Source organism: Peromyscus leucopus, chromosome 22 (assembly GCF_004664715.2).
Source record: "Peromyscus leucopus breed LL Stock chromosome 22, UCI_PerLeu_2.1, whole genome shotgun sequence".
Lineage (NCBI taxonomy): Eukaryota > Metazoa > Chordata > Mammalia > Rodentia > Cricetidae > Peromyscus > Peromyscus leucopus.
In genome coordinates this window covers 52,639,162-52,664,010 of record NC_051081.1, presented here as the reverse complement: position 1 = coordinate 52,664,010, position 24,849 = coordinate 52,639,162, and the positions used below count along the sequence as shown (strand labels likewise).

The following is a 24,849-nucleotide window of genomic DNA, read 5'->3' as shown; positions in this document are numbered from 1 at the left end:
TTCCTCGGATGTGCTCCATCTTATTTTCTTGAGACAGGGTCTCTCACTAACCAAGTGAATCCTAAGGGTCAGTCTGCCTGTTTCCCCAGTGCTGAGACTGCAAGCACGAGACTTGCAAACGCACACAAGCAAGCCTGGCTTTTTAACACACGTTCTGGTGGTCAAACTCGGGTTCTAGCCGTCACACAGTAAGTACTGATTGGTTCACCCATCACCCCCGCCTGGAAAAGTGTTCTTTATTGTAGCATTTCTAACAATAAAGCATTTCTACAGACATTCAAAGAATTGGGAGCAGACAGCAAACTTATAGCAAAACAAAATGACAATAAATAAAAGTGTTTACTTATGCCAACGAAGAAACACAAACATTAAAAAGCCTTTGTTAGCCTCAAAAATCAGAAAAAAAAAGTTTCAAAGATTAAAAAGAGGATAAAAACGAGGGCAAATAAGGAGATACTAAAGTAACATGAGGATCAAGGTGGATGGTGATGTGTCTTCTGGGAAACAGTATGTTCTGACAGTCTCGAAAATGACCACACTCTGAGTTGTCGTTTTCCCCCAAAGACTGACCCTGAAGAAAGAATCGCGGCAGGTGGTCTGTCCCAGGGTGTGTATGATGGCTTCTGGCTACAGAACCACTAGCAGATCCTCATGTTAAGTCTCTCTAAAGGAGCTGGGGCAAGCGCACAGCATTCCATGCTTGACCCTACCACGGCCACCATTCAGCGGCTGGAAGGAACGTGACTGCTGGAGAACCGAGCAAGGCTGTGGTGGCCACAGGGAGCAAACAGGAGAGGGACCAGCACTGTGGAAAATGCACACGGTGGCCACACTATCATGTCATCTCTCAAGCAGGCCGCCACAGCCTTTCCTGTACTCTGGGAGAGAAGTCTGAACAAACTTGGTGGTGGTGGAAACAGACTGGAGTGGACAGCAGAAAAACAGGAAAACTGAAAGGCGGAGGCGGCAGAGGCGCACAGGCCAGGCCCCCGGTGCTCCACTGAAAGCTCAGCCATCACCTGGACAGGAGGAGCTGGCTCAGGGCAACGAGCAGCCTCCAAACAGTCTTTCATTATTGCTTAATTTTCTTAGCACCAACTTTTCACATGTAGCTACTTCAACTGCTAGCTTAACTGGAGCCACCCCTGGGTTAGTAAATGCGACTGCTAAAAAAGGGACTCTAAGGAAAATGATCCTTAAACACAAAGCTCTAGGGCAGTATCGCTTGAAATTGGAGTGTAATATTGTAAATACACTTTCATATTTTTTTGTAATATCACCTTCGCAGACATACATACACCATGTACATAAAAATACAAAGGTCTTGTATGTTATCTGCATAAGGCCAACACAAATGCCCATCTGTAATCTCAGAAGCATTGTGAATAAAAGCCCCCACCCCGGGACAGCTCCCACAGTCTGGCCCTCTAGAAATGGGCATGCCCATTACCATTCCTTCCCACTCCAGTGATGGCTCTGCCCCCACCCAACCCTGTGATGCCTTTTCAATCAGAACCACAGCACGCAGGAGCGGTAAGTGACTACTGAGCCACACAGCCCTTCAGCAGTCACATGTTCTTCCAGGTGCCAAATGGTGGCCATGTAGGGTAAGCAGTAAGCAGAGGTCAGGCATGGGAGTGTGTGGAAAGTGTAAGGATTTAGATCCAGCGGCCCTCTGTACCTGCACAATCTGCAGGTGCAAATCCAACCAACTGCGGATGGTGAGAGTTAGAAAACCACGTGTGCACTGTTTTCACGCCCGACTTCCCACCTGACACAGCCCAACAGCTGCTCACGGCACACCTGTGGCATCAGTGTTGGAAGGAACGCAAGGGACAACCGTACTGTGTATGAGAAACATGCAGACACTGTGCCACAGGATACAAGAGGTCTGAAGACCCACAGGCTTTGGGACCCGTGGGTTCCTGGAAACCATCTCCACGGACACTGAGTGGTGGCGAGGGCAGACACCGAGTCTCCGGATGCTGAGCTTAATGATGCCACACGGTATGTTGTTATCTGCTCAACACATCAGAGAGACAACTGGAATTTGTGTGGGGGCAAAAATATGTACATAAGAAAAAATCTGTTTACATATTTTAAAAACAATTCTTATGTAGTAAAGGCTCCTATCTCATTTTATAATCACTCTGTATGGATATCCACAACAGATAAAACATTTAAATGTGCAATAAAATTATTTGTAAGGAACTTGCAGATATGAAGTGCTCCATAAAAGATTAAAAATAGTAGAATGTCTTAAAAACCCCATGGAGCCTGCTGTGATTCCATACGAGTTGTCTTCTGTATCTCAAACTAGATCTGCTAATAAAAATGAAGGAAAACTCATCATCTTAATTATTCATCTTTTAAGTAAATGTAAATCTCTGGAAGTGGCTTCCTCCCTGGACGAATGCAGCAGCATTAGGGTGTTACCAGCTCCTCCCAGGGTGCCATTCCCACAGTTGCCTCACTAGAACTCTGTGGTGACCTCTGTAACTCTTCCAGACATGGCATGCACTTAAACCTCAGAAAGTGTACATTAACCTGATAGCCAAACTCTGGGGTCACAAGGACGCACTTCCTCCTTACGACAACACACCGCGGTCCAGGGCAGCAGCCCTGGCACCTGCATTTCTCAGGAGACTCTGGGGCTGTGAGGGTGTTTGGAGACAAGAAGCTTGTGGCAGAGGGCAAAGGACCAGGTTCAGATTTGGAAAACGAAAGGGCTCTGGTAACTCAGGACCAATCTCTAGTTGTGATCTGGATCATCTGGTCTGGGTCAAGCAGGCAAGTAGGGAAAAGGATGTGGTTTCCTCAGATTGTTATTTACACAGAAAGTCACCACTGATGACGGAAGACATCACATTCTGCATGCCAGTAGATCCAGCTCCCAGCCAGACCTCCCCAGCTCTTCATTTCCTCATGAGCAAAGACAGAAGACTCATTTGGAATAACTTCTTGTCACCAAGGGAGCCAACCATGACCACGGCCCTTTCCTCACTAGTCTCCATTAGATCCTTTGGGAGCCAGTCAGGACAGAGAAGTCACTGCTCTGTCATGGGTTCCTGAAGAGGGAGGGAGGGATGTTACAAGGGTGTGGATAGAGCCAGCAAGGGACAAGATCTCTAGGGCCCTGTTAACATAGAGGACGACTTGTAACAGGTGCTGGGAGAGTATGCAGGGAAAGTGCTAAGTTCCACTGTGCCTGGCTTTCTGAGTCATGGCTAAGGTGTCATCCATCAGTTTTCAAATATGAATGTAAACTAGTACCCTCTAGGCAAGCTTGTGTAATTTGCTTTTATTGTTCAATACTGCTTTTCAAATTTATCTGTATTTATGAATGTGGCTGTGGTTCATTTATTTCAATTGCTCCAAAGTGTTTAATTGACTGCACATAACATGATTTTCTTTTGTTGTTTGGTATTAAAGGTTTTCTTTTCTTTTTTTTTTTTTTTTTTTTTAAGATTTATTATGAATATACTGTTCTGTCTGCATGTATGCCTGCCTGCCAGAAGAGGGCACCAGATCTCACTACAGATGGTTGTGAGCCACCATGTGGTTGCTGGGAATTGAACTCAGGACCACTGAGCCATCTCTCCAGCCCTAAAAATTTTCTTTTGTTGTTTGCTATTACAGTTTTTTTTTTTTAAGATTTATTTATTTATTTACTTACTTACTTACTGAATGTGCATTGATGTTTTGCCTGCATGCATGTCTGTGTGAGAGTGTTAGATCCCCTGGAACTGGAGTTACAGACAGCTGTGAGCTGCCATGTGGTTGTTGGGAATTGAACCCTGGTCCTCTGGAAGAGCAGCCAGTACTCTTAAGTGCTGAGCCATCTCTTCATTCCGCTACTACACATTTTAATAACTTTTTTTTAGCAACAACAAATATGTAAAAAATATGCTTTTTTGTGTGTACGTGTACATACTTTTCATGCATGTGTGTAGAGGCCAGCGGAGGAAGTTGGGTGTCTTTCTCCACTGCTCTCTGCTCATCTCCTCGAGACATCATCTCTCTCTGTACTGGAAGCTTGCCTTTTTGGTTATGCTGACTGGCCAGAACGCCCCCTGGGACCCATTTGTTTCTTCTGGAGTGCTACAATTATGGGCACATGCACCCACGCCTGGCTTTTATGTGGTGCTGGGGATTTGAACCTGGGCCCAGCTTACACAGCAAGCACTCTTACCCACTGAACCACCAGCTACCAGCCCTTGTAACTTTTTTTCTTTTTGGGATAGTCTCACTGTGCAGCTTTGGCTGGCCTGGAACTTGATTTGTAGACCAGGTTGGGTATGAGCTCAGAGATCTGTACCTGCCTCTGCCTCCTCGGGACTGGGATTAAAGGTGTTCACCACCATGCTTGGATGTAAGAGGTATTTTTGGAACATCTTTTGATCCTGTACACAGGAGGTTTTCTATAGTTTGCTATGGTTTCTTGTTTTTGTTTTGAGACATGTCTGATGTGCAGCCAGGCCTGGGCTGGAAGCTTCCTGCTTCCACCTGGAGGGCTGGGGTTCTAGGCATTCTTTTCTGTCTGCCTTGCCTCGTCAATCACAATCCCCTATGCCTCCCCTCTCCTTTTCCTGTGGTATTGTGCATACCAAGCAAGTACTATGCCACTATGCTACATCCGTATCCTTTCTCCAGGAGTTTTTGGGTGTTCTGGATCTTTGAGACAGGATCTGATGTACCCTAGCTTGCCCTGAACTTGCTATGCAGCTGAGGCTGCCTTTGAGGTCTGGATCCTTTTGCTTCTGTTTCCCAATCACCTGTTGGGACTGCAGATGTGAGTCACCACATCTGGCCCTCCAAGAAGTCTTCCAAAGCCTAACATTAGAGGTGGAACTGTGGGGTCAAAGGTTACCAAACATCCACATGCTGGCTGGTTTTATATCAACTTGACACAAACTATAGTCATTCAGGAAGAGGGAACCTCAATTGAGAAAACGCTTCCACTAGACTGGCCTGTAGTTAAATGTGCAGGGCATTTTCTTGACAAATGATTAATGTGGGTGGGCCTAGATCACTGTGGGTGGGGCCACCCCGGGGCTGGTGGTCCTGGGTGCTATAAGAAAACAGGCTGAGTAAGCCATGGGGAACAAGCCAGTAAGCAGCGCCCCTCTGTGGACTCTGCTTTTGGTTATGGTGTTTCATCGCAGCGACAGAAACCCTAACTAACACAGCTGCTGTCAGGCTGTTCTGTAAGGCAGTTTCATGGACTGGCTGTGCTGCTGACCCCTGCCAAGCTGCTGGTGTTGGGACACTCCTGCTCGGTGATTCCTGCTGGAGGTGAGCTCTTCCGACAGCTACGGGTCACCTGATTTCCGGGAACCTCTTCACGCCTCCTGTCTCTTTTCTTTTCCTTCTTGGTTTGAGGAGTCCTTTTTTATATCTTTTTATATCCTGAATGCAGATCTTCTGTCAGTTCCGTATATTCAGTTGTAGGTTTATCCAAAGCAGTTGTCTTTTTCATCATTATCCTCAATGTTTGGGGTTTTTTGGGTGGTGGCAGCGGCGTTGGAACTGAACCTCGAACATGCCAGACAATCCCTCCATCGCCGAGCCACACTGCCAGCCTCAGGACTGCTACTTAGGGTCGTTCACCCACCACCTGCTGTTTGAGAAGGTAATTTATTTTCTTAGTAGTTTTTGCTATTCTCAGCATTTCCTACCTTCCTTTTTCCCTTCTATTTTCAATGTGAGACGTTGGAAATGTTCAGTAAAGAAATATTTTTTAAAATTAGTATTTGAAGCATGCCACACAAAACTTTAGGCTTCAAGAAACCTTATGAAAACTTCATCTCCCCTAGATAGGCCTTGTAGCAGTCTGATGATGAAGTCAGTGTGGGATTAGAAAAATTTCTAAATTTAAATATTGCTTTTTAAAAACTAGGAAAGAAGATAAGAGGACTGTTTGAAAACTGAACACAGGCATCCTCTGATTTCCAAAGCTAAGACAAACTGTCCAGTGAGAAGTAATGGTAAGTGCACAGCTCATCTGCTTGCACTCAGAGGACATCATTCATTCTGCCCTTGACACCACAGGAGTGATTAAAATGTCCTTCTCTCCAGCAGTGACATTCACTTATCTGTAAATTACAATCTTAGAATGCTCTGATGAGATGTAGGAAAATATATTCAGAAGCTCTCTCCTCCTTAAAGACGGTAGGAATTCCTTTAGGACACAATTAAACACCATGGTCTTTTTATAAATACACCCCTGTCTTGAAGATGCTTCCTGGTTGGGACCTGCAGTAAGATTTCCCATGACCTTAACATTTTCAAGGTATGGGGAGAAAAAATGCAAGCATGTATTAATACCAGGAATAACCACAGACGGTAGAAACACAGAAAGCAGAAGGATCACAATCCGTACACGGCTCGTGTGTGGCTTTAGAGATGTACTGGGGAATGAAGTCAGGCTTCAAGTGAAGCCTGTCCGTCATCAAGACAGGCTACTGTGTGTGTGTGTGTGTGTGTGTGTGTGTGTGTGTGTGTGTGTTAAAGGCCAAATAGAGAGAAGGGGAACGGCTGCCCCTTACCATGGAAAGGTCTGTTCACCTCACCAGCTCCCACGCTGCAGAGATGGCCACCGACAACTTCACCAACAATCAAAGAAAAGCAGACTCTGAAGGCAGTTGTCCCCGACTTTTAAAAAAACCAGCATCTTCCTTTTTTCTCTGACAAAGTCTTATCTTCTTAATGTCTTGCTACGTAACCCCGACTGGTCTCCAACACATAATCTTCCCACCTCAGCCTCAGATTGTTGGAATTACAGGCACGAGTTGATATGCTGAGCTACGTAAAGCTTTAAATCACAGGAATAATCGGAGAATCATTTCAGTAAGAGAATCAATGGGACATTGACGTTTACTGAAAATTAACCCTAACTGTTACGTATACAGTACACTGCAGCATGCGAGTCACTGACCTTTCTGAGGACACATGGGTCGTGTAGTGAAACACGCCGAGAGGAGAGGTGACTCTGGGTCACACTGCTGCTGGCAGGCCCAGGCTCCCGCTGATAAACGGCTGCCGTGGTGACAGCGGCCTGCCTCTGTTACAGGACAAGGACTCTGCTGGGCTCTGGACTCTTCCAGGTTATCTAGTGAAGGTGTGTGTTTCTGGTGACCACACAACTGTTCTAGAACAAGCAGTGTACAGAGGAGGGAGATGGGGGGGGGTTGGCCTCTCACTCTGGAACAGTTGGGACTTTATCCTGGGCACAAAAGGCCCGAGGGATTCCTGGTGGTGACCGACCCTGGGAACTAACGGCTATGCAAGCTCTGAGCGGGCGGCTGTCTGTGGAGGGCGCAAGTGGCGAGACGGAGCAAACAGGAACCGACCTTCACTGCCAGCGTCAGGAAAAGTGGGCTATCCTGTCAGGACCGAAGATGCTGAGGAAGAGCCCCCTCAGGTCAGTGAGTCTGGGGTGCGAAGTTTTAAAAACTATTGTGCCAAATCTCTAAATCTGAGTACATTGTGAAGGTGTGACTCCAGAGAGCGAGCGCTAGCCAACTTTTGCTGTTTCTCCCCAGAGCCAAAAGACTGATGTGTTTGCTGAATAAACACACGTAAGCTGAAGAAACAACATGGGGTTTGTTTCAAGTCCATCAGAAACAGATACACAGACAGATGGACACACACACACACACACACACACACACACACACACACACACACGCACACACACTCACCATTCCTGGACACAGCCCGGTTCTAGTAATTACTCTGTAAAGCATAAACCCCAGTGCACACAGGTGGTGATTCATGTGACAGGAAGTCATCACTAATCAAAGTCCATCAGAAAGCATGGTCTTCAGGGGCTGTGCAGAACACAAGGTCTTGGGCACCACTGGGACACCCCAGGACATCTGGGTGGGATTAGTTCTCCCCCCCCACCCCCCCACCCCCTTTTAGGGGAAAAGGTTTATTTGAGCTTATAGTTTCAAATTACAGTCTATCACAGTCAGGAAGGCATGGAGGTTGGGGTGATTCTGTCCTTTGTGGTGGAGGCCCCTCCCTTATTTTGCAGATTAAGAAGCAGTCAGTTAAAAAAAAAAAAAAAAAAAAAAAAAGACTCCCCAAATCTCAAAACTACGCTTTTTAAGACAGGATTTCACGTTGCCTGGGCTAGCCTTGACCTCACTGTGTAGCTCAGGATGACCTTGAACTTGTCTTCTGGCCTTCACTTCTCCAGTGCTGGTACCACATGCATGTGCCACAACATCTACCTCAGTTTTCTAAACTGTTTTAAAAAAGAAAAGCTGACATACTTCTCCTTCTTTGGCTCCAGAAAGATAAAAAGTCTTTTTTTTTTTTTTTTTTAAAGTGAGACTTTTGTATCTTTGAGTCCACACAAAGCCTGGATGTGGTGTAAGTGCTGTGCTTCAGGGCAAGTCAATTCCTGTGCCCTCACCTGCCAGAGGTTACAGATGTTTGAGAGGTGTCCTGAGTCACAGTCAGGGAGTGGAGGATGTCTTATCTTTAACAGCAACTCTTAACAAAGCAGTGTGGCTTTTCCCCTTCATGGACGGGTTCTCTTGAATTCAGAAGCCCAAGCCACATGAAGGATTTTTTCCCTTTAAAATTTTTTTAAAAAAATTATTACTGTATCAGTCAGGGTTCTCTAGAGTCACAGAACTTATAGAATGAATATACATATAAAGGGAATTTATTGGAATGACTTACAGGCTGCAGTTCAACTAATCCAACAGTGGCTAGCTGTGGATAGAAAGTCCAAGAATCCAGTTGTTGCTCAGTCCCCCATGGCTGAGTGTCTCACTGGGTCACAGCAATAGCTGAGTAACAAAAGTAGTTCTCCTGAAAAATTAGTGTAATAAAGCAAGAAACCCACCTCTCACTCAAAGTTTAAAAGGGAATGGATCCTTTAGACTGTCCATCATAATTAGGAGAGTGTCTGAACAGTCAGAGCAAGAGCTTGACCTCTCATTTCCGAAGTCAAACACATCATTTCCCGGATCTCTTCACATGGCACACCCACTGACCGCTTGGACACGGGCACCACGGAGGAGCGACACCAGAGTTCGTGAATGAGGCAGGGGAAGGAGGCGCTGTCTGATTCTGAGATAAGGCTACCATGTGAGAGTAATCCGTTACCAGAAGGCTGCCTGAGGATTCCTACAGGATGTATGTGGGATCAACTTCCGAGACTTTCCCCCTGGTAATCCAGAAGAGCAGCCAGCACCGCTGAAGCTCTCCCACGAGTCAGGAACTCACTGGAGAGAGATCAGGCTGAGCAGGGATGACGGTGCAGGGCTAGCAGATTAGAGAGATCTGTTCACAGAAATACTTGGGAATTCACCAGTTAAACAGTAGAGCCAGAGCAAATGGAGCACATCTGAAAAGACCATAAAGGCCGTGACGCAGGCCTGTTGTCATAGAGTGAGGAGGAAGGTGACGAAGGCCTGTTGTCTTAAGAGTCTGAGGATCACTCAAGCCTGTGACTCAGAGCCAGTCTGAGGGACACAGGGAGACTCTGCCTCAAGAGATAAAAATGAACAAACAAGCAAAACAAACTATCTGCGCTTGTTGTAGCCAACGGGAGTCTCTGCTGTCTGCGGTCACCAAACGAACTCCCAATGAGCAGCACGTGGACGGAGCGCTTTCTGCTGCCCAGGACGGACACGGAACCCAGCAACACTTTCTGTGCAACAGCGTCTGGTGCTGTCTTCAGAGCAACTCACTTCCGGGGAGGAGGGTGGGGGTAGGGGTGCAAAGACTATGAAGGAAGCCAGGTCTTATCAAAGATGCTGAAATCAGCGTGTGTTACTTACAATGAGCTGCTTCAGACCCACGAAAGACTGCTCCACCGAGCTGGCGGTCAAGACTTGTCTCCTCGCTGCAGCCTTCTCACCCAGGAAGCGAAGCATCAGGTCCTTAACTGCATCTCCCTAGAGAGAGTGCGGGAAAGAGAGGCAGAGACTATGAGACATTCACGGGCTCTGCACAGGAAAGCTGAAATCAGCCAGAGGCTAAGCCATAACTTCTAGAAGATTCCTAGTCTTACAGCTATTCTTTATTTTGGGAATCAGTATATCACCAACAGATCAGGGCTTTTAGCAGAGACTACAACCTGGCCAGGACAGGGGCTTTCATGCATGGGCTCAGGAAAGAGAGGGCCCCCGTGAGGTGGCACACTGAAGACAGTGGCCTGTGGTCACTCAGAGAAGCACTGTGTGGGAGACTGAACAGGGCTGCACCGATATCACACCAGTTCCTCAGGCTTACTGGGGTGCCGTGTGTGTGTGTGTGTGTGTGTGTGTGTGTGTGTGTGTGTGTGTGAAGTTACCTCCATACTGGTGGCCCCTTCTTAATACTAAGTTCACAGCTAAGCCCAAGGTGAAGAGGGCTCTGTCCCAGCCTTGTCCTGGAGCTCTGGGCTTGTTGGAGCTGGAGGAAATGCTCTAAGACTATTTCTGCACCGGGGCAATTTTTGTCTCCCAACTTGATTTTTCTGGTTGTGCCCACCCAGAGTCAGGGTGGAGGACATTAGGTGTTACTTCAAGCCTTTTACTTCCTTTAAAAGAGAAGTCACAGAAAACTGGGGGTGTGTGTGGGTGTGTTCATATGAGCTGCTCAGGGAGAAGAACCTAGGACTTGAATGACAGGGAAAACCTAACTGGAATGAAGCATGGCACATGCTGAGTCTCATGATAGTTCTGTTCAAACTCCTGACGCCCAAAGGCTACCTAACGGAGGCGACTGATGTGCCAAGTCAGCAACAAATGGGGGCAAGTATTCGGTATGCTCACACCAAGAAGCTGGTTCAGCGCAGACCTTGGTGTCCAGGGGAACCCAGACCCGCCTGCTGGAGATGATGCTTCCTGTCCTGTTGACGCTGTCTGCTCTTTAGGCACCTAGAGAGGTAGGCTGGCAGCCTCAGTGGGAGGGTCATGTGGGCTCCATGATGTTTCTGGCCCTGTGTGGTGGGTGAGCCTGGTGCTTAAAGGGGTCAGGCCACGCATCTTCCTACACTAGGGCAAAATTTAGTAGCAGCAATTCTGTAAGTTCTGCTTTTAGAGAATAAGGTAAAATACTTGAATTATCACAGCTGCAAGAGTAGCTGTGTGATCTACAAGTGATGTTTAGAGGGCAAATAAAAGGGCTAAAATGTGTGACCTCAAGAGCTGTAAAACTGCTACCCGTGCCAGATACAGAGAATTCCTAGAGCTGGGGGGCAGAGAGCTGGGCAAAAAAGCAAACTCAAATCTGAACGCCAGGTCGGCCAGGCAGACACATGTCTTCCATCCCAGCGGCATTCCCCATCAATGAATTCACACCATAAATATCTTTTATCCTTAAAATTCTTTTCCTTAAAGTTCAGTTAGTGGAGCCTGCAAGATGGCCTGGCAGGTAACAGCACTTCTCTCACACCAGGCCAGCCTGGTGACCTGAGTTCAGTCCTTGGAATCCATGTAAAGGTGGAGGAGAGAACAAACTCTATGAAGCTGTCCCTGACCTCCATCTATGCTCTGTGGAACATGCACATGCGCGCGCGCGCGCACACACACACACACACACACACACACACACTGCACACAACACAATACACACTAATAAATAATGTATATTTATAAATAATAATAATGTAAAAACTAAAAAAAGAGGTTAGTTAGGACAGGCGACTCTTGGGTAGAAAGGTATGTCTGTCGAATCAATGTTTTAGCTGTCTCCACATATCTAATGACAAACCTGTGTCTGCTGTGTCCCCAATCAAGGTGAAGACAGCAAGTGAGATGCTGGAGTGGTATACTTTATGTCCCTTATGGCCACCAGGATAAGGAGGAAGCTAGGCTGCTGCAGTGGGGCTGGGATCCAGCTGGAACCTGAGGTCCCTTTAGTCCCGGGAAGGATGGAGGTCATGGAGGAAAAGCCATGAGCATGCCACACCGTTCTCTCGAGGGGCATGAGCAGCTCTTGAAGGTCGGGGTGCAGGGGACTGAGCTCGGGTTTTCTGAAAAAACAAGTGATCCTGATCGATCACTGAGCCATCTCTCCAGCCCAGCCCCATGGCTGATTGGAGATTTAAATCTTGTTCTTTTTAGATTTATTTATTTTATATGCACGAGTGTTTTGCCTGCATGTATGCATGTGCCCGCCTGGTGGCCAAAGAGGTCAGAAGGAAGTGTCAGATCCCTTGGGACTGGAGTTATGGATGGCTGTGAGCTGCCACGTAGGTGCTGGGAACTGAACTGTCCTCAAAAGGGCCATCAAGTGCCCTTAACCACTGAGCCATCGATCCACCCCAGAGTGATTAAATCTTAAGAGCAACCTGGGAGGAAGCACACACGAGCTACTGAGGAGCAGGGGCGAGAACTGCGAAGCTCCCCAGAAGATAGTAACGAAGCGTCCCTGGTGCCTTCAACCATGACGATGTAAGAGGATTTCCAGCTAACGACAGCTGGGAGATTCCAGATGGACTAATAGGCCTACAATGAAAAATTAGGGTTTCGGCTTTCAGACACCATAAGAATACGTAATAGCAAGGTCCAGAAAAGGGAAAAATATTTGCTATATAAATATTGCTCACTTCCATCGGAACAGTTAAAGAGCTTTTCAAGTCAGCCACTAACAGTAAGACAAATATCCATAGCATAAAAGACAAAAACATTTTTTTAAAAAGAATCTATGATGCCTATTTTTTTTTAAGATTTATTTTTATTTTTTTATGTGCATTGGTGTTTTGCCTGCATATATATCTGTGTTAGGGGTGCCAGATTCCCTGGAACTTTTTTTTTTTTTTAAACAGACAACTTCGCAAATTGTTATCTGAGGGCTGGCAGGATGGCTCGGTGGGTGAAGATGGTCCCAGGCCCGACGACCTGGGCTTGATCCTCAGGCCCCACATGGTAGAAGGAGAGAGCGCTTCTACAAATCGTCCATTGATTTCCACATGCGCTGCCTCCCAGCAAATAAGTAAATAAATGTAAGGGAAAAAAGATTAAAAAATAGCCTATATACCAAAGTTTGATAACAGAAGTGACTAGTGAATGCAAATTCAAATTCCAAGAAAACAGCACTACACAGCCACCATGATTGTAAAGTGAAACAACCACCCCCCCAACCTGTCCCCAAATTTCCTAGAACCACCACACAATGCTGAAGAGAGCATAAACTGATACACCTCTTTTGGAAGCCAGTTCAGCTACTTATTACAGGTCAGGCACACATTCTCCACAGACAAGGAGAACAATGGCACACACCCCTACACAGGACTCTGCACACATGTCTCGCTACGTCACTCAGGCTGGCCTCGAACTCCCAGTCCTCTGCTTGGGCCTCCCTGCTGCTAGAATCACTTGCACTCAACACACCTTACTTGTAACATTGTTACTTTGCTAAACTACTAACAGGAGCATGAGTGTGCACGACACACATACAGAGGGACACAGACATTGGCTGCATGATGAGTTTCACTCGGTCTGAAACCCTGCCCACAGTTTCTAATAATTCAGCACAGGGCAGATCTGGAACCTACTTACATGCTGGACACACCTGCAGGTGCAGCCACAGGATGCATGCATGTGTGCACCGTGGCAGGTGCAGCCATACGGTTTGGTAGTTCAGCAACAGCACTGACTACAGATTGAGAACCTGGGACTTTTTGTGTCAGGGGAAGTCATGGCAGAAGAGACTTAGCCATATATCTCTGCTTTCACCATCTAGGGATATAACACCTTACCTCTGCCTAACTAACTGATCTGAAGGCTGGAGAGGTCAAGTGGCTGAGTCCTGGACCAAGGGACACAGGGTAGGGTACACAGACTTTGTCCTCCAGTAGACAACCTGCCAAAGGCATGCTCAAGTGCCCCTTCCTCCCTCACTCTGTGGGGTGGGGGAGTCACGACAAGTGGACATACTTTTGTTAGGGTGGAACACAGCCCTGGTCACATGCAGCTGGCTTTTCTACCACAGGGCCACAATCCTATCCAATCCAGCCACTGTCACTTTCATTGCTGCTGGACTGGGTTAACGCAGCTCAGCAGAAATTCCAACTCAAAGGTTCATTCAAGTTTCACCGTTCCACGTATTCCTCTGGGTCACACACGCTACTAGCAGAGCAAGCACCTGAAACAGCTCCTTCAAGACAGAGTTCATGCAATACTCATGCATCAGCGAGGGAACGTCTATGCACAGGTAGCTGTTGGGACCCTCAAAGAAGATCTGCATGCCCCCAAATACTTCTTCTCTACCAGCTGTTAAAATGAAACCGTTTGGTTAATTTGATTTCTAGCTCTGCTTTATACCACATGTGCAGTGTCTGCAGAGGCCAGAGGAGGGTGTCAGGTCCTTAGAGCTGGAGTTACAGGAGGTTGTGAGCCACCTGACCTGAGTGCTGGGAATCGAACCTGGGTCCTCTGCAAGAGCAGGAAGCATTTTATCTGCAGAACCACTTCTCCAGTCTTCTACTTTAAAGGAGTATGGTTAAATATAAACCATTTTCTTTATTTCATTTGATTATGCTTTTTTGAGGCAAGGTCTCATATAGCCCCATGTCTCAGTTGTTAGGGTTACTATTGCTGTGATGAAACACCATGACCAAAAGCAACTTGTGGGGAGGAAAGGGTTTATCTGGCTTATCCTTACATGTACAGTCCATCTCTGAAGGAAGTCAGGACAGGAACTCAAGCAGGACAGGAACCTGGAGGCAGGAGCTGATACGGAGGCCATGGAGGGGCCCTGCTTACTGGCTTGCTCCCCATGGCTTGCTCAGCCTGATTTCTTACAGAACCCAAGACCACCAGCCTAGGGATGGCCCCACCCACAATGGGCTGGGCCCTCCCCCATCAATCACTAATTGAGAAATCGCCCCACAGCTAGATCTCATAGAAGCATTTTCTCAGTTGGGGTTACCTCCTTTCAGACGACTCTAGCCTGTGCCAAGTTGAACTAGGTATTTAGGTTAAGCCTCTTGATCCTCTTGCCTCTATTTCTCATATACAGGGACACGGCTGTGTGCTACGATGCATGGCTTCATCCTTCTTATAAAGGATATTTAATGACACAAAACTCCGTGTATCCAGGATGTCCAACCCACTGATTTAATACATGGATACGGTGTACTGAATAACACAAATTAATGAAACACCATCACTACCCATAGCTACTGTGTGTGTGTGTGTGTGTGTGTGTGTGTGTGTGTGTGATATTTAAAACCTGCTGTAATAATTTCTAAGTTAATTGTAGAGAACTCTAACTGGGCCATTATCCTGTACATTAGATCTCACCCACGTGGCTTTACCTCAAACTTGGCTCCCACAAACTTCTACTGTACTGTCTGCTAAGAGTTCATTCTTTTTTTGTTTGTTTGTTTACATGTAAGAATATGTGGTATGCTGAGTGGTGTTAGTACACACCTCGAATCCCAACACTTGAGAAGCAGAGGCAGTTGGATCTCTGTGAGTTAAAGGCCAGCCTGGTCTACAGAGTGAGTTCCAGGACAGCCAGGGCTGTTACACAGAAAACCTGTCTCAACCCCACCCCCCCAAAAAAGATTATGTGGCATTTGTCTTTCTTTGTTTGAGTTATTTCATTTAATATCTCATCCTTCACGCTGTCTCATACTGTCAAAATGACCAGAGTCTCTTTTTAAAGACCAAGTCAGCTGCATATACCCACCACCTTGTCTTCTTTGTAAAGACTGAGTAACAGTTACCTGCATGCACCCACCACATTCTCTTTATCTCTGGACCCAGAAATGGACTCAGGCTGATTGTACCGCCCTATTATGAACAAGGCTGTAAAGAACGTGGGAGTCCAACTTTCTCTATGCTACTGACTTCCGTTCTGGTTGGATCATGTGGAAATTTCAGTTTTAGTATCTTCAAGTACCTCCAGGTTGCTTTCTATAATGGCTTACTAATTTCCAGTCACTGCGGTCACTGCTATAGCCTGTCTTTCTGTTAACAGCCATCCCATCAGGAATGAGGTGACATTCTCTGTGGTTTCATTTGAGGCAACTTCCAGTTCTTCAGCTCAGACTAGATCTGAAAACATCTGTCATCTGTAGGATAGATGATGTCATCTATGGGATAGATGTCACCTGTAGATAGATGATGTCATCTGTGGGATAGATGATGTCATCTGTAGGATAGGTGATGTCATCTATGGGACAGATGTCATCTGTAGGATAGATGATGTCATCTGTAGGATAGATGATGTCATCTGTAGGATAGATGATGTCATCTGTAGGATAGGTGATGTCATCTATGGGATAGATGTCATCTGTAGGATAGATGTATATATACAACACAGTGTGAGACAGCACCCACAGCCATGGTGAGAGCACTGAGAAGGGCAGCTGGTGCAGGCGTTACAGGAAATCTGTGCAGAGGTTCTGTAAAGACAGCTATTATATGAGGCGGATTTGGTGGCTCAGGACTGTGATCCCACACTTGGGAGGCAGAGACAGGAGGACTGTAAGTTGTTGTTAGCCCGAGTTACCAGTAAGTTCAAGGACAACCTGGGCTATGCAGCAAAACCCTGTCTCCAAAACAAACACAAAACAACAACAACAAAACCACTATGTAATCCAGCTATACCATTCCAGGTTTATCCTAGAAGGAAGTCAAGCACCTGAAGTCAGCACCCCACAGAGATCCCCACATCCACATGTACTGCAGCACCCCACAGAGATCCCTGCCATCCACATGCACTGCAGCACCCACAGAGATCCCCATCATCCACATGTACTGCAGCACCCCACAGAGATCCCTGTCATCCACATGTACTGCAGCACCCCACAGAGATCCCTGTCATCCACATGCACTGCAGCACCCCACAGAGATCCCCGTCATCCACATGCACTGCAGCACCCCACAGAGACCCCCATCATCCACATGTACTGCAGCACAGCACAGAGATCCCTGTCATCCACATGTACTGCAGCACCCCACAGAGATCCCCGTCATCCACATGCACTGCAGCACAGCAGAGATCCCCGTCATCCACATGTACTGCAGCACCCCACAGAGATCCCCGCCATCCACATGTACTGCAGCACCCCACAGAGATCCCCGTCATCCACATGCACTGCAGCACAGCACAGAGATCCCCGTCACCCACATGCACTGCAGCACCCCACAGAGATCCCCATCATCCACATGTACTGCAGCACCCCACAGAGACCCCCATCATCCACATGTACTGCAGCACCCCACAGAGATCCCCGTCACCCACATGCACTGCAGCACAGCACAGAGATCCCCATCATCCACATGCACTGCAGCACCCCACAGAAGTCTTTGTTATCCACATGCACTCCCACACTAGACCCACAACAGTCAGGTTAGTGCAGAGCCAGCCTAGATGCCATCAACAGATAAGTGGATAAAGATGGTCTATAAATACACTGGAGTTTTCTGCAGCCATAAAGGAGAACAAAGTCATGTCATTTGCAGGGAAATGTACCAAAATAAAGCAGAACCTGAAAGACAAATATTTCATGGTTCCTGCACAATGAGGAATCTACGTTAAAAAATTAGAAGTAAATAATGTGCTGTTGCCATCACACATTTTCTAATGATTTTTGATTGTTTCTAATGGCTACATAAGAAAATGCTACTCTACTACCCAGAAAACATCTGCATACCTGTTTATAAACATATAGCTGTACACACATATATGCGTATAAGAGTTGTATATAAAGTGGCAGGACAAGGGCCTTGATTATGTTTTTCTTTCTAAAACAAAAACATTTTTCATGGGGAAAAAAATACAAGATATGAAAGTAGAAAGGGGACTTTATTGGGGGGAAGGGAAGGGAGGGGAGCAAGAGAGGATAATAGAAAAAAGAAAAAAAACCTTATGTTCTCTTTCATATGTGGAGCCTAGATTAACACACACGCATGCCATGACAAGCAGAACGGGCTTTGGAGGAGAGAAGCTGGGTGGTGACAGAGAGGACAGGAGAGGAAGATGGGAGGTGAATGTGAGCACAGAACATGCTATCCGAGGACGGAAGTGCCACGGTGAAAACCTACTACTGTTTGCTTGCTACACAGGATGAAAAGGAATGAATGTCATCTGTGCTGGCTAGTTTTATGTCACCTTGAGACAGGCTAGGGTCATCAGAGAGAAGGGAGCCCCACCTGAGAAAATGCCTCCAGAACATCAGGCTGCAGTCAACCTGTAGGGCATTTTCTTAATTAGTGAATGATGGGGGAGGGCCCAGCCCATTGTGGGTGGAGCCATTCCCAGGCTGGTGGTCCTGGGTTCTGTAAGAAAGCAGGCTGAGCAAATCATGATGAGCAAGCCAGTAAGTGGCACCCTCCATGGCCTCTGCATCAGCTCCTGCTTCCAGGTTCCTGTCCTGCTTGAGTTCCTGTCCTGATGTCCTTTGATGATGAACTGTGATATGGAACCATGAGTGAAATAAACCCTTTCTTCCCCCACGTTGCCTCTGGTCATGGTATGTTATCACAGTAATAGTCACCCTAACTAAGACACCATCCAGCAGAGCACTTGGATGAAAACATGCATGTCCTTGCGGGATGATACTACCGCTGAATACAGCTTTGCAAACATAACTCTAAGGCCTCACTAACTTAATTGGATTGCCAATGAAGTTGCTTAATAAATAAGTAATAGAAATTTATCCCATAACTAGGAGACTTTTAATTAGATAACTGAGATGAGCCACTTGGAAAACAAACCTCAATGTGTTTTGGGAGCTGATTTAGAACAAAGAACACTCGAACCAAGGCAGTGTCAGAGGGAGGACAGCTGATGGGCGTCTTCTTCCCAGAAGAAAGCCACGCCCACATTGAAGCCTCTGTAAGGTTGACTGATTAGAATGGTGGTTCTCAACCTTCCTAACGCCTTGACCCTCTAAAACAGTTTCTCCTGTTGTGGTGACCCCTAACCATAAAATCATTTTGGTTCCTACTTAGTAACTGTAATTTTGCTACTGCTATAAATCGTAATGTAAATATCTGGGTTATCCTCCGGTCTTAGCTGAGCCCTGTGAAAAAGCTGTTTGAGAAGAGGTCACCACCCACAGGTTGAGAAATTGCAGAAGGCTGGAAAGTTCCAGACTCAGAACCACGGCCATCTAGAGAGAGATCTTCACTGCCTTTAGTCACCCACGATCCCGCACTGGGTCTGACCTAATCTCCCACTGTAGTGGGGAGCCATTCCAGCTTTAATCAGGAAGTTCCAACCCCCACTGAGGCTTCGGCAACTGTCACGCCTACAAGGCGGGGCCAAGGCAGAACCCTGGAGACCCGAGATGGGGATGGGCCAGCTCTCTCTCTGTTCCTGGACCCTGGACAGTGGATGTTGACCAAGCAGAGCTCCAGAGAACACCGCTGGACTGTGATACACCTTCCGCAGACCCCACCACCTACCTTTCCCTTCATTTGTAAGTTACCCACTAAATAAAATCTTTCTTTTAACTATGTGGAATGGCCATAATAATTTTACCAATACCCACTATCAGGTAAAACCTTTGAAAAGCATTATTTTCTTGTATAAAGATTTATTTTTAGTTTTGTGTGTGTGTGTGTGTGTGTGTGTGTGTGTGTGTGTCTGTCTGTCTGTCTGTCTGTCTGGGGGTGGGGGTGGGGTATGCGCACATGAGTGCAATGCCTGCAGAAGCCAGAGGAGGGGATTGGCTCCTTTGGAGCTGCAGTTATAGGCAGCTGCGAGGGGCCTGATGTTGGTGCTGGGAACTGTAGGACTCTAGTGCTCTGGCATACCAAACACTACCAACCACTGAGCCATCTCTCCAGCCCTAGAACACATTCTTTATTAATTTGTTTACATTCTGCTCCGGAGGCTAGAGTTATGGCTGCTGCCAAGTCTCTGTTGTACACGTTTCTAGAAAGAGGTGACATGGGGGGGGGTGAGATATGGACACAAACGTTCCACACCCTACCTGAATGTTGTCAAACTTGAGGCCAGGCATGGTGAGGTTCTCCTTGTCTATGAACACAGTGCCATACTGCTGGGTGGCGACCTTCATCAGGACCTCTCTGGTCTCCTGGCTGGGGAGCCACGCATCATTCCTCCGGTCCATCTCGCTCATGCTCAGGGCCGTGGCGAAGGGGTCGTCACTCCCGGCAAACACAGCCTGGATCTGTGAGAATGGCTTTGGAGACTCAGGGACACCCAGAGGTGCCGGGGAGACACCCGATTCCGATCTCTCCATCCGTGTAGAGTATGATGGGCTGGTGGAACTTGGCGACTTTTCTCCCACAGGGCCAGTGAGTGAAGACAGCTTTTCTGGAACTGGGGAACCTGCGTTGGGGTTACTGACTGAAATGAAAGGGGAAGTCGTGAAGGAGTCAAAGAAGTCAGAGGCCAAGGAATTGGAGCTCATTGTATCTCCAAAAAATGTACTCAGGCTGGGACTGGGCTGGACCATGGGAGGAGGGGTCTTGGCTGATGTCTCACTGGTGCTACTGAAACTCGGAGATTTCACCATCTGGGACTCGAAGCCATCCTGCAGAAACAGGTGCGGCTGAGCGGGAGTCGCGGTGGCCTGGCTGAAGATGGTGCAGACAGGGAGGGGCTCGTCTTTGGAGGAGGACTGGCTGGAGGACACTTCTGAGGTCCGTTCTTCTGGGGGGGTTTGGCCATCCCTGGGCCCCACGTCCCCCGCGCCCGCATTCTCCAGCGCGGGCATGCCCGTCACATCTTCCTGCGTCGAGTCTTCTTTCAGAGATGCTCTGCTATCAGGTGTCATGTCTGAAACGTCTCTGGGCGTATCGTCTCCATCGGTCTCACTTTCATTACTCAGGGTGTCCGCCACTTCTCTGTCTGCGGCAGCGGGCAGCCCGCAATCGGTGGCACCTCCGGGGGGCTCCGCCGCCGCCACGTCCTGCAGACAGCCGAGGAGGTCACCCACGTCGCCCTCGCTGTTGTTGGGAGAGTCGGAGATGAGCACGCTCTCCATCATGTGCTCATTGAGCTTATCTGCGAAGCTGCGGGAGTCTTCGGAGGACGGCTCCTTCTCTTCGGATCCAAACTCATCTCCACCAAGGTCGATGGTCTCCTCATGATACAGCAGCTGGCCCTCCTCCCCAGACACTGGCTCGGGGATATTTTCAGGCCCCGCCTGGGCTGGAGGAGATGCCTCACCTGGGCTCTGTTCACCATCTTTAGCTTCCTCCATGTTGCCTAAAGATAGAGACAGTCACGAATCACACCACTGTCTTTTTTTTTTTTTCCCCTGAGAAAGGATCTCACATAACCTGGGTGGACTTGAACTCACCACCTCTGCGGTTCTGAGACAATGGGCTGTGCTACTTTTATCTTGTTGCTCAGTGGGACAAAGGTTTTAAGAGTTCTGCATCCAAATGGTACAAAATTAGAAATTTCTTTCTCTAGTTTATCTACTTATTTTTAATTGTGATAAAGCACACACAAATCTACTGCTCACCGTCTTTCAGCGTGCAGCTCAGCAATGTTTAGAGCATTCTCGCTGCTGTCCAATCAACCTCTAGAATTCTGATCATCTTGCAAAACAAAAATTCTACACCCATTAAATCTACCCCGCCCCGTTCACACCAGGACAGCTACCACCCTACTCCTGTCTTTTTTAGATTTCTAGGTGCCTCATTTAAGTAGCTCATAAAGCACTCATCCACTGTAATGGATGTCGTTATCCGTGCAGCTGGGATATGCCCCCTCCCCCATCTCAGGCACAACCCTGTCTGCCTCATAGTGTCCTCCAAGGGCCCTGTCTAGGTACAGGCTGAGAACAGCAACACAGTAAAAACATGCTCTTGAGCACAGCTAGAAGGTAACCATTGGCAACAGACACCAGGGATACTCATCCATGGACTGCTCTGCTCTGCCCAGGACCCTCAATCCAGACTTCCCCAGCAGACTCTGCAGGAGGATGTCCTCTGCTCACTCTCAGTCAGATTACTTCGGTCTTCCCTGCTGGATGTTGTGAGCTATGACTGGATGAGGCTTTGTTGTTTTTGATGACTTGTTGCTTTTGTCTGCTGGGTGTTATTAGCTCTTTGCTTGCTAAATGCTCACTCATCTGAACTGGAAGCCTGGCTATCGTAGCTCATTCTCCACACTATACTGAACATCCATGCTGCAGCATGCATGCGTGTTCCTCCCCTACATGCTCACTCATCTGAGCTGCAAGCATGGCTATCATAGATCATTCTCCACACTGTACCAAACATCCATGCTGCAGCATGCATGGGCTTTCTTTCCCTACATGCTCAGTCATTAGAACTGGAAGCCTGGCTAATGTAGCTCATTCTCCACACCATACAGAACACCGATCCTGCAGCATGCATGGCATGGCGTTCATTCCCTCTGATAGGAGGATAACACTGCATGGCAGGCATGTGGCAGCTGGTTTATCCCTTTACCCATTACAACACCCTTGGGTTTCTTCTAGCCTCTAGTGACGGTACACACTGCTGCTGCGAACAGGATGTGTGAATGCATCTTTGAGATTCTAATTTCAGTTCTTTGGTACATCCTATTCCAGTGCCCAGAGAGGGAAGTGCTAGATCATATGGTAATCACGGTTTTTGTTTGTGTGTTTGTGTGTGTTTTTCCCAGACAGGGTTTCTCTGTGTAGCCCTGGCTGTCCTGGAACTCAGAGGTCTGCTAACCCCTGCCTCCTGAGTGCTGGTATTAAAAACATATGCCATCGCTGACTGACAGTAATCACTTTTTATTTTAACAAGGAACTGTAGTTTTTCCACGGTAGCAGAACTCCTTTCCACTCTCTGTAACAGTACATATGCCCCAATTTTACTACATACTAGCTGGCTGACATTTATGTTTGTTTTGACTTAGCTGTTTTTTGTTTTGGTTTGCTTGTTTTTGGAGACAGGCTGTCTCTGTGTAATAGCCCTACCTGTCCTGGGAACTCACTTTGTAGACCAGGGTGGCCTGGAGCTCACAGAGACCTGCCTGCCTCTGCCCTCCAAGTCCTAGGATTAAAGGCATGTGCCACCATGCCCAGCTTTACTTAGCTTTTTATTATGTGTGAGAATTTGTTTTTATAAATCAAGGACTGAGGGAACCTATGCTGGCTTTAAATTTGTTATGTAACAGAAGACGACCTCGAACTCCTGATCCTCCTGCCTCCACTTACCAAACGCTGATACAGGCGCAGCACCAACACTCCCGTCCTCTCCTTCCTTCCTTCGTTTCTTTTTGAGATGGGGGTCCCCCTATTTAGCCCAGGCTGACCTCAAACGTAGCAGTCTTCCTGAATCACTTTGCCCAGCCAACACTACTCACTCTCCCGAGCTCAGGTCTGTTAAGGCACCCCGCGCCTGGCTAACAGCGTTGTCTAATTGTGGGGAGATCAGACACCGAGGACGGCAGGAGCAAAAGTTGGGGTAAAACAAAAACATACCATGAGCATTGCTATGTAAACACGGGCACCTACTATGCATGCAGTGAACCTGACCCTCACTTTGTACATGAGACACTGAGGCCTGGAGGGCGTGTACTTTGTCCAAAACCAGAAACCACAGGGCACACAGAGTTGGCTAAAGCCAACAGGCAACCCCTGCTGGGGCCGCCACAGATGGGCAGGTCCCAGGCCGGCGTGGGGGCGAGCGGTGACGACGCGCGCGGACGCCGCCCTCCGTGGGAAGGTCGAGGGCCCCGGCGACCCCTCCGGACTGCGGCCCACTGCTCACCTGCCACCCGCCCCCGGGGGGCGGATCACCCACGGCTGAAAAGGGTCCGGAGAGATGACTGAAGACCTGAAACCGACTCAAGATCCAAGTTCCCACGGGCTTATGCGCCTGCGCGGGCCGGCTCGCAAAGCTCGACTTCCGCATATGCTCAGTTCGGGAGCTACCACTAGAAGCCGGAAGCCAGCACATTTCCGGTTCACGGGCGGTGGGCGGGACCTAAGGGCAAAATGTTTGGAGCACGAGAAGGGTGGGGCCCGGTGATTGAATGAAATCATCTGTCCTTGGGGCTGACAGCAACCGAGGATGCTTTTTCTAGGGCTTTGTGTTTGTGCCTGCTGGGTCTCCGCTTTCCCCACCCTGTGTCTGTGGCAGTGTGTGCTAACATCCACAGAGACGGGAGGTGGAGGGAGGGTCAAGAGTCAGCCCCGCTTGCTGGAGTTGGCTGGTTGAGTGTGGTTCTCAAGTCAGGGACTCTGCTTTCTTGGTTCCTAATGTAATCTCAGAAAAGGCCGTTACAGTGCCAAAAATACAGCTCCCATCTCAAAGGGGGTAAGCGTTTATTTATTCTGGTGCCAACGATGAGTGACCATAGCTTTGAGGACACAGAGTCAGGTCACCTGAATTAAATTCTGCTGCCCGACATGGTAACAATGTGATGCACGTTTACAGTCAGAACAGGGAGCGAATCTGTACACCTCTCGAGCACACTTTGGAAGCATTAGGTAAGGTACAGCAAAGGCCTCGGTGCTGTCTGGTGACATTGGTAGCTTTGGGATTAGTGGCCAGAGGAGATTTCACCAGGAAGTCACAGCGTTAGACACAGAGGTGGGCAAAGGATGACCGCTAAAGGTAGCATCACATAAGCTGCTGCCATGAAGGTCAGTCCGAGATACTGGGAAAAGTCACAAACACCGAGGAAACGTGTGTACATCCAGAACTCCTTAGAACCAGGCCAGTGAATTCCCCGTGATGCATTCTTATCTTCCAGCATTTTCCATGCCGGGACATAAGAGCCTTCTCTCTCTGGGAGCTCTGGGCAATATACATCACCGGCCTGGCTGTGTCTCTGTGCAGGACTGGTCGCACACGGCTGCTCCTCACTGCTCACCTACACCACTGCCGTCTTGGCTCAAGCTTGCAGCCTCTCATCTTTTTCCATTTTATTCACATCTATTTTTAATAACAACAT

The 24,849-nt window shown here is 47.8% G+C and overlaps 1 protein-coding gene across 1 annotated transcript in view; it reads right to left on the bottom strand.

Moving 5' to 3' along the window:
- Trappc12 (trafficking protein particle complex 12) overlaps positions 1–23,812 on the bottom strand; it is a 69,196-nt gene extending 45,384 nt beyond the window's left edge. The window contains exons 1-3 of the mRNA XM_028883156.2: positions 23,661–23,812; positions 19,907–21,150; positions 9,804–9,920 (exon numbers count right to left, since the gene is read on the bottom strand). Of these exons, the coding sequence (XP_028738989.1) occupies positions 9,804–9,920; positions 19,907–21,145 (1,356 nt within the window). The 5' untranslated portion in view covers positions 21,146–21,150; positions 23,661–23,812. The remainder of the gene's footprint in view (positions 1–9,803; positions 9,921–19,906; positions 21,151–23,660) is intronic.
- Positions 23,813–24,849: the final 1,037 nt, after the last annotated feature.